The 9,911-nt window shown below is 42.4% G+C and overlaps 1 protein-coding gene across 1 annotated transcript; it reads right to left on the bottom strand.

Moving 5' to 3' along the window:
- Window positions 1-6,503: 6,503 nt before the first annotated feature.
- Window positions 6,504-8,294, bottom strand: LOC126995297 (tigger transposable element-derived protein 1-like). The gene has a single exon (XM_050854786.1). It carries the CDS (start codon window positions 8,292-8,294, stop codon window positions 6,504-6,506), a length of 1,791 nt encoding a protein of 596 aa, XP_050710743.1.
- Between the last annotated feature and the right edge of the window lie 1,617 nt (window positions 8,295-9,911).

Genomic DNA, 9,911 nt, shown 5'->3' with positions numbered 1-9,911 from the left:
CCAGAGAGCAGCTCTGTATTATAGCTAAAGAAACACTGTCGCACTACTCTAATGCAATAACAATAAGTAAAAAGCTCTTTCATAGTGTTGAGATAACTAACTTCCTATTAAAACATAGATACTTTTAAATTCACTATTATAAGAATGCAAAGTATATCTGTTTAAATAGGAAGTTAGTTTATCTCAAGCACTATGAAAGCGCTTATTACTTATTGTTATTGCATTTATAGTAGTGCGACAGTGATTTACGCCATAATACAGCGAGCTGCTCTTTGGAAAGTATGCCGTTTTATCTACTTCCCAATATCTGAGCAGCTGACAATGTCTGAGCTCCACTCCTAATCCTAGCCACATTGCTGGGCAGTGCCCTGGTGGCAAATCTTAATGACTGATATGTTTGCTAAGCTCTGCTGCTCAGTAAATGGCCTCACCTCTATGAAAATACTGAAATGACACCACGTACTGAAGTGTGTGCACCCACATCCCTTCCCTCTCCATGGTGAGATAACTTGGTGCATGCAAGTATATTACACTTTTACCTACAGAGGAGGTCAAAACAGGGTAATGAGACTGATCATGGACAACTTGGAGGACAAAGTCATGGCTAAAAACTGACAGAAAGGCACGTTTATAACGTTACCTAAAGGATACCTTCATGCAGGTTAACAAAAATGTTTCACTCACTAGCACGTTTTAGCAACAATATACCAAGCTGACTCTCCACATGACAAGTGATTGGCTTACCTGAACTTCCTCACTTCATCTCCGTACTCCCGGTGGGGCAGACAACATCGTCTGCCTCTGTCACGGGCCACATGCTGCACTGGTGTTGAGCTTCCTGTGATTGGCTACTGTCTCTAGAGTACGTATGTATCGAGCGCTGCCATTGGTTGAACGAAATATGTCAACATCATACTACGCCGTCTCTCGGCGGGAGTGTGAAACAGCGTTAAGGCAGGAAAATCTAAACATGGCGGACTTAAGATTCTTTTGGGAATCGCAAGATACGACATTCTTATTTCCGCCATATTGGATCCACTTAAGATTGTCGTATCTGCGAGGCGTTAGTGAATCTGTTTGTAAAGTAAGACTGTCAAAAGATAAGCACAAAATGGAGAAACAGGCACTTGTAAATATTGATTAATAACCTATCTTCTCAATGTCTCGTCAATATTATCCATATATTGTTTGTGTTTATCAATCAAACAAAGTTAAACAGTTTTATGAAGAAGGTCTGTCTTACCTCAATGATCCCTGTCTACTAATAGCATCTTCCATTTGACACAAAACCCGGAACCAGGTTCGGGGATAAACCCAGACCCATGTCCGGGTTTTCGCGCCGTAAATGGAACGCATTTAGGCGGATATGTAAACAAATATTCTTCTTCTTCTTTTGACCTGTCCTCCTCCTCTCGGGCGTCTCTCCTGTTTATTCACACACTTTTCCTTTCAATTGTCCTGTGTAGCTTAATTTTTCTTCACTGCAATATACTATCACACTTTACTTTTCAGTTTGTTGCTGGAATAACTTACTGACATTGCTTATCCGTGCACTTATTCAAGCATTTGTGCCCTTTTTTCCCAGCACTGCATCTCCATCCAACACGTACCGTGCGATGGCCCCGGTGTCCTCCTCCAGCCTCTTAGCCCACTCCTCCCTGGTGCTACTAATAACTCCCCTCTCTGCCTCTCATAGTTGCTGCATTCTACTATTAGGTGTTCCACCGATTCTTTCTCCCCTGTCCTACAGCTACAGTTCTGGTTTCCCCCTTCCCTATTCCTGCCATTTAGCTGCGGGGTTCTCGTTCTTGCTTTAAACATCAGCTTGCTCCCCCAGTCTCCTACATGCCAGTCTACTCCCTCTAGCTTCTGTGTCTTGCTGTACCATCTTAATGTCGACTCTTTTACTCTAAAATTCATAGGCCCAGCCTAAGCAGATGGCACACCACCTGTTCATCTTCCCTTTTTTACAACAAAGAAGGCAGCTCAAGGGCACCAAAAAAGAAAATAATAAAAAAAGCCCACTACTCGCTGCTCCCAAAAAATAATTAAAAGAGGTGGCCGAAAGAAAGATCAATTTCGGGAGGAGAGGTGTCCTGATACCCTATCAGGCTGATGGATAAATGGGTTTTCTGGGAAAGCAAACACTTTTAACTTAGACATTAGATACTTGCCTGTGTCCCAGGGTAATAGGTTCTCACTTGACACAGGCTTAAGGGCCAGAGACAAATAAGCGCTGATGAACAACACACTTGTGAGACCAACACTAGCATGTTGTTCCACGGTGTGGATCCCACACACACACACAAACATTTATAAGTTAGCACTAATCAACACCAAGGTGGCTCGGTTCATTATAAACAATGAACTTGAACACCAGGCATCATAACACAGATCAAACAACAGATTAATATGTAACCTCTTCACATGTGCAGACAAGCACACACTTAAAATTCTGTACAAGATCACATACACTTACATTGACATTGACCCACACACATACTTACAGGACGCAAACAGTCAGCGTACTCGTAACACACTCAGCCAAAAATACCAAACATATCACACAAACACTGACACATGTACGGACTCATACTTTCCACGCACCACACGTGACTGGAACAGCCTCCCCCTACAGACTTTAGACTGTGGTACAATAGACTCATTCAGAAAACAAATACACACTCACTTGTCACAACACACCAAGACTAACTAGTAGTACACCTATTCATTTCCCTTCCCTACACACCCCAGTTCCCCCAGCAGCCAACACAAATATCCGTGTTATGCACCTGTACTGGTGCCCTGTGCATTACTTGTCAAGATCAAGACAACACACAGCTTATCAAATGCCTCCAACCTTACCTAATGATAACACTGCTGAACTATAACTCTCATTCACTCAGCACAAATAGGATCATGAAAATCAAGATCAATTCTATCCTCCGGCATAAGAAAATAAAGCAAAACAACTGTACAAATGCATTTATTTAACTAATAAAAACATTGAGCACAATTATCAACAGGTACAAAAAAATTTTTTTTCTTATTACACAGATTAATCAAGAAAGAAACTGAATTTCAAGACATTGCTGGGTTCCCAGGTGTGATTGGGGACATTGATGGAACACATTGACACGAAATTAAAAAATACACGAAACTATTAATAATGATTATCATAACTGGGTACATGTTAACTTTACAGTTTTGACTCACTCAAAGATCAGAAGAAACTAATAATGACACCTACAGAGTTTGTGACTTGAGCAAGTTGATAAATCCTGCCAGGAGGTACTCAGAATGAAAGGGGGCCCTGCATGAAGACTTGTCCAGAGGGACCTCGGACTTATGTTGTAGGGTGGGTGAGGCGACACCCCCCCCAGCATATGCCACCTTTGATAGATGACTGTATATTGATAATCCAAATTGGATACTTTCTACGACAATTGAAATACTATTCATGCCTTCAAATTATACCTCGGCAACAAAAATATGATGGAATATAATTTTAAACAAAACTTGTCATTTAGGAAACTTAACCTATGGTAAATCTCAAGAATTAACACTCCACCCCCTCCACCACCCCAGCCCCCCCTACCCCCCAAGACAAACCTGGGGACCTGTGGGGAACCGGGGTATTGGGGGGGGGGAGCCCATATCACTGAAAAATGGCCTTCCAAAATTTCCCTGGAAAAATCCCTAAATCAGGAAAAATTCCCAAGTCTCGAAAGTAAGGAAAGTCCCTAACGCATACTCTTGTAGTCTATTCCAATATGACCTAGCATTCAATCTGTTGACAAGTGTCAGGCATCTCATCAGATGGTGGGCATACTGCCCCCCTCCCCCCTCCCCCCACCGCCGCCCTCCCAATCCGTCCCGCGGCACGTAAGTTTTGATGGGCCACGCCACATGTCAAATATATTTAAACTACTCCAACCGAACTTTACGACCTGCGCGCACTGCAAGGCAGGTATGAGGCTCAGTCTGTGTATAGAGGCGGTTGTGAAACAATAACAATGGACTTATAAAATCCGAGCCACCTAACTCTATAATTAAAGAGGCTTGCCCCCCTGGCCCCTCCCCAAGGTAAAACGTATACGAAAATGCATTATAATAATAATTCTTTCACGTGCTAAATTAATACGAATATTGGTTTGGAGTGGTTATTCTTAAGTTTTGCCCGATTGATTACCATTTAAATATAATATTGAATTGTTACTGCTTCACTCATTGATAATCTAACCTAACTGGTATTTTTTGTGATATCAGTGACCCAAATAACACAAAGTCACTGAAACAAACGATTCATCTTAACATTATGCATAAATGGGGGTTACCAATGATGATGAAAATTAACTGGGTAGGTAATGATAAATAATAAGTCAACATGTATCGGCACTAAACACGTCAGTCACTGTAAGGTAAAGGTAAAGTTGGGGGCATATGCTATAGCAGCGCGTGGCCTCGGTGCTCATCTCCGTCGCATTGGCCCTTGAGCCTGTGGTGGGAGGGAGCCCATTACCCCTGGACACAGCGCCAATTTGACACCCGGGTGGGTGCTATTCTATATAAAACACAGTAGTCGCGTTTCACTCCCCTCCCTCGCCCGGCCACAAAACCCTTGCCCCGCCATACATATATGGCTCTCCACACATCTATTCATCCAACTGTTTTCGTTTAAAGCCACTACAGGCCTCTTGCTGGGCCCGAAATGAAAATTTCAACGCCCCGCCCACTGCACCACTTTTAACTTATTATTCATGGTTTTCGGCACATATCTATGGGTAAATATGTACCTGGCATAGAGTTCCTACAATTCCGGATCACCAGGCACCACCTGGATGCAGTGGTTGTAGCAAAAAATACCCAAATATGGGAAATAAGGCATGCAAATGGCGGCGGCGGCGTTAGTCTTGGTCCTGGCCTGGGTCTTGGGTCGAAAGTGATCTGGCTAACCCTGCTCGGCAGTGGGGTCCCTCCGGGTCACCCAGATCCTCTAAAATGGGTGCAGGCTGCGGCGTCAGCTGATCGGTTCCGCTAAATGGAACACGCCAGATCACGACCCAGAAACGGGTTATGCTAAATGGAAGATGCTATAAGGAGTAAGGACACGTAGCATGTCTTATGCGTGTCGTCAGGTTTGATGTAAAACTGTCCACTAGTTTGTTTAGGTACAAGCATTAAGTCACTTAATTTTCTTTCTGAATGGTTTCATTTGATATGAAGTAGTGATAAGTACTACTACTGTTATACACTGTTACTTTAGGAAAGAGTTGCCGTTGTTGCTGTAAAAGAGATCGCAACTTTGTTTACATTTGCTGAGAGGTGTGCAGTTTAATATAAGTGCTATTGCTGCACTAAAACTTCACTAGCCAGTGACCCAAAGCTGAAGCTTGGCCTTATAAAACACAGGGTGACTTTCAGTGGCATTTTTTGGAAAAAAAGCGTCTTATAAGCCATCAAACACAGTAATGTGAATCCAATCAATGCGTTTCATATCCCCAAAAATGTCAACATAGAAATCATCTGATGTTATTTCATACAGAATAAAATTTATTTTACTATAGTTGGTTCCACCAGATCTGGCGGGCCTAAGCCTCCAAGGGTGGACTCGCGGACTTGGCATCATTGCTTGGGTGACGGTACTGCGCGCTCATTGGCCAATTCTTAACTTGTCCCAATGCGCATAAAATTGACTTTGTATTCCTACCTAAACCCCTTTTGAACAATAAGGTAACAGATTGCACCAATAAAAACTAATGCAATAATATCTTTATTGATAAGTATATGCCTTTTAAATTATTATAAATAAAAATAAATCTGAAACGACATTCATAACAAAACTAACTCAGAGCTGCACGTAAACGGACAATATCCAGTGGCCGAAGCGACTGTTCAGGCTAGACTTTTTTTATGCTTTTTACCACTACAAGGTGCTACGCTACAGTCTACACAATGCCATTCGTTAATTAACTTATTTATTGTAAGATTACTTGGTATATTTTTAGGCCTGGCTTAGTCATAATGTGTAGTGATGCTACGTAGCCATAACGTAAACATTGGCCTAAGGCAAGAACCTTCAATTTTCTTTCATCATCCGTCCTATCATTAATCCTGAAATATGTTTCTATTATTTGTGGGTAATAAACTAATAAGTAACCATAAGGAAGAGTGATTATAAAAATAACTACATTTAAATACCAATAGTGTTGATTTTAAGAGGTAACAGCGGGAAAGATAGTAGGCTGTCATGGCAAACGAAATTGCTGCAGCTTAGATCTATTAAACAACAGCCAATGAGCAGCGCAGGCCCGCGAGTCAACCCCTGAAGGAAAATCTCTGCCAGCTCTCATGGAACAGACATAGCAAATAGCAATGATAAATAGTACAAAACACAACACAATGAAATAAACAAAACAATAGACAAATCAGCCTGCACTTTACCTCTGAGGAGAGCCGTGGCTGGGAGATGGGAGGCGACGGGGAGGCTGAGGAGGTGAGGGTTACTGCTTGGAAGGAGAATCTCCTTCCGTGAGAGTGGCTGGCAACTCAATTTCGGGGGCTGGCTCTCTTCTGGGCCGCTTGGCCTCACTCAGGCCAGGCTCTGGCTCACTTAACTTTGGGTTGCTGGATTCCTTGGGTGCAAGTTTCTCAAGGAACCTATCTAATGACACTTGCCTCTGCCTACGTTTCAGGATTTCTCTAAAAGGCGACATGGCCTTATCATTAAAAAGGTTCATGCACCGCCCAGCCACTGCCTTATTGGGGTGATGGTTCTGCACAAAACTTTGCACAGCTTCCCACTTTTTACACATCTCCTTTATCTCTCTGGAAGTGAGGGATTCCTCCCCTCGCTCCTCCTCCCCAGAAGGTATCTCTTCCACACCTTTCTGCTGCTCCGTGTGTGGATCAAGGAGTTCATCAGTCGCAGGTTCCTGGTCGTGCTCCTCCACTAACTCCTGAACATCACTGGCATCCACCTCCAGACCCAAGGCCTTGCCCAGAGACACAATGTCGTCCACTACAGTCTCCTCCTGCACCGGAACAAGACCCTCGGCACCAAACTCAGGGACAGAATCAGGCCACAGTTTTCTCCAGGCTGAGTTGAGGGTTCTCACTGTGACTCCTTCCCAGGCCTTGCCAATAATGTTGAGGCAGTGCACCATGTGAAAATGGTCCCTCCAGAACTCTCTAAGGGTCAGGCTTGTTCCTCGGGTCACCTCGAGGCACCTCTGGAACAGTGCCTTGGTGTAAAGTTTCCTGAAGTTAGAGGTGACCTGCGGGTGCATGGGCCGGAGGACTGGCGTGGAGTTGGGAGGAAGGAACTTAACCTTGATGAACTTGAATTCCTCCAGCAAGTTGTCTTCCAGCCCAGGAGGGTGGGCAAGGGCATCCTCCACGATGAGCATAACCTTGAGGGGCAGATTTCCTTCCAGAAGATATTTCTTCACAGAGGGGCCAAAGACTTCGTTGATCCACTCCAGGAAAAATGTCTGTGTGACCCATCCTTTCTTGTCTGCCCTCCACATCACATTCAGCTGGTTCTTCTGGACTTTACATTGCTTGAAGGCTCGTGGGTTCTCCGAGTGGTACACGAGCAAGGGCTTCACTTTGAAAGACCCACTCACATTCCCACAAAGCAAAAGGGTGAGCCTGTCCTTCATTGGCTGGTGGCCGGGCAATGCCTCCTCCTCTGCCGTGATGTGGGTCCTCTTGGGCATCCTCTTCCAGAAGAGGCGCGTCTCAACACAACTAAACACTTGCTGCGGCAGCCACCCCTCACTGTCCAGGAGCCTTTGGAACTTGGAAACAAACCTCTGAACCTCTGGCACAACCTCCGCATGCATCACAACACTGTGGATTCCAGTTCTCTTCTTAAAGTTCTCAACCCACCCTCGGCTGGCCTTGAAAGCCTCCTCATCCTCAGAGGACGTGCCAAGGGTTTTCTTCAACAGGTCCGTGTAGAGGGCCTTTGCCTTCTCGCAGATGACAGCCTCGGACACGGTATTGCCAGCCGATTGTTTCTCACTTATCCACACCAGCAGCAGCTTCTCCACGTCATCCAGGACTCGCGGCCGTTGCCTGGTGACTCTGGTGACTCCCTTTGCCACATCTAGATCCTTCAACTCTTCCTTTTTCTTCAAAATGGTGCAAATGGTTGACGAGGACTTGTTGTACATCCTGGCCAGGTCCACCACGCGTACACCACGGTCGTGCTTCTCTATGATCTCCTTCTTTAATTCAATAGTGATCGTCTCCTTTCTCTTCTTTGCAGCACCGGCCCTTTCAACCATTTTTCTGGGGGACATTGTTAATAATTCTATATAAAAAAAAAAATCATAATTTTTTTTATAGTTTCATCACTAAATCTAAATGAGAAAAGTGGAAGTTTACATTTTTTTCAAAATAAAATGTTATAGAATGCATCGATCTTTAAAATCATATGCAACCCATCATGTTTAATTTAAAGACATGAAACTGAGGTCCTGAGAAGTACTGTAAAGTATGCGCATAGAACGCCACCTTAAGTAACTTTCCATCCAGTTCTTCATTTTCCCTTTCAATCCTCCTTTATTTTCCAGCTTCCATAGTAGTCTTGTATGTGGAACTTTGTCATAAGCCTTCTTCAGGTCCAAGTACACGCAATCAACCCATCCGTCCCTCTCCTGTATTATGTCTGTCACTCTTGAGTAAAAGCTCAGTAAATTTGTTACACATGAGTGCCCTTCTCTAAAGCCATACTGTTTTTCTGTAATTATATATTGTGTGTGTGTGTGTGTGTGTGTGTGTGTGTGTGTGTGTGTGTGTGTACCCGAACACAGTCCAGGCAAAGACCTATTTTCTGTAACTTTCTCTTGCATGAATAAAGATGGAGAGAGGAGACTGCAGGGAGGAGGCAGCAAGGAAAGAATAAAGAGAACAGAGATAGTGGCATGGGTGTGAGGGGGAGGCAGGGAGGGGAGGATGCAGTTCCTGTGCAACTTTCTGTCCCAGAGCTGAGGTGGTGGTGAGATAATGTACCAGCTAGCTACTTGGCAACTCGAGGGAAAAGGAATATATATATATATATAGATATATATATATATATATATATATATATATATATATATATATATATATATATATATATATAGATATATATATTATATATATATATATATATATATATATATATATATATATATATATATATATATATATATATTATATATATATATATATATATATATATATATATATATATATATATATATATATATATATATATATATATATATATATATATATATATATATATATATATATATATATATATATATATATATATATATATATATATATATATATATATATATAAATAAAGTCTGGCAAAAACCGAATGTACGAAAACTGAAGCAATATTTCCCATAAGAAATAATGTAAATCCAATTAACCCGTTCCAGAGAACCAAAAAAAAAAAAATAAATAAATAAAACATTTTATAGAGAATAACTATAGTTTTATACATACAGAAAACAACGAGAAAAAATATAAATGACTAATGAAATGGATAAATGAACATTTAACATCACTTTTAACTTTATTTGAGACTTTTTGGCGTGTGGAAGACGGCGATGAGGGAAGAGGGAGAAGGAGAGGGTATTGTTTGGAAGGGGAGATCGGCCACGCGTACGCCAATTTCGTACTTTGCTACGAGTTCTTTCTTGAATTCTATCATGTTTCTCGCCTTTTCATGGGGCTGGCAATCGGAACTTTCCTTAGCCCCATGGTTGCTTATTTAGCAGTCAGACTCAATAAACAAGCACAAAAAAACAATGGATGACTCAACGAGAAACAAAGGCAGACTGACGGCCGCCGCCGTACCGTGAAACACTCCCATCTGGTAACCTTGCGATCTAGAGCTTTCGGTT

Source organism: Eriocheir sinensis, chromosome 7 (genome assembly GCF_024679095.1).
Source record: "Eriocheir sinensis breed Jianghai 21 chromosome 7, ASM2467909v1, whole genome shotgun sequence".
NCBI lineage: Eukaryota > Metazoa > Arthropoda > Malacostraca > Decapoda > Varunidae > Eriocheir > Eriocheir sinensis.
The sequence above is the reverse complement of the archived record's forward strand: the minus strand, read 5'-3'. Positions and strand labels throughout refer to the sequence as shown.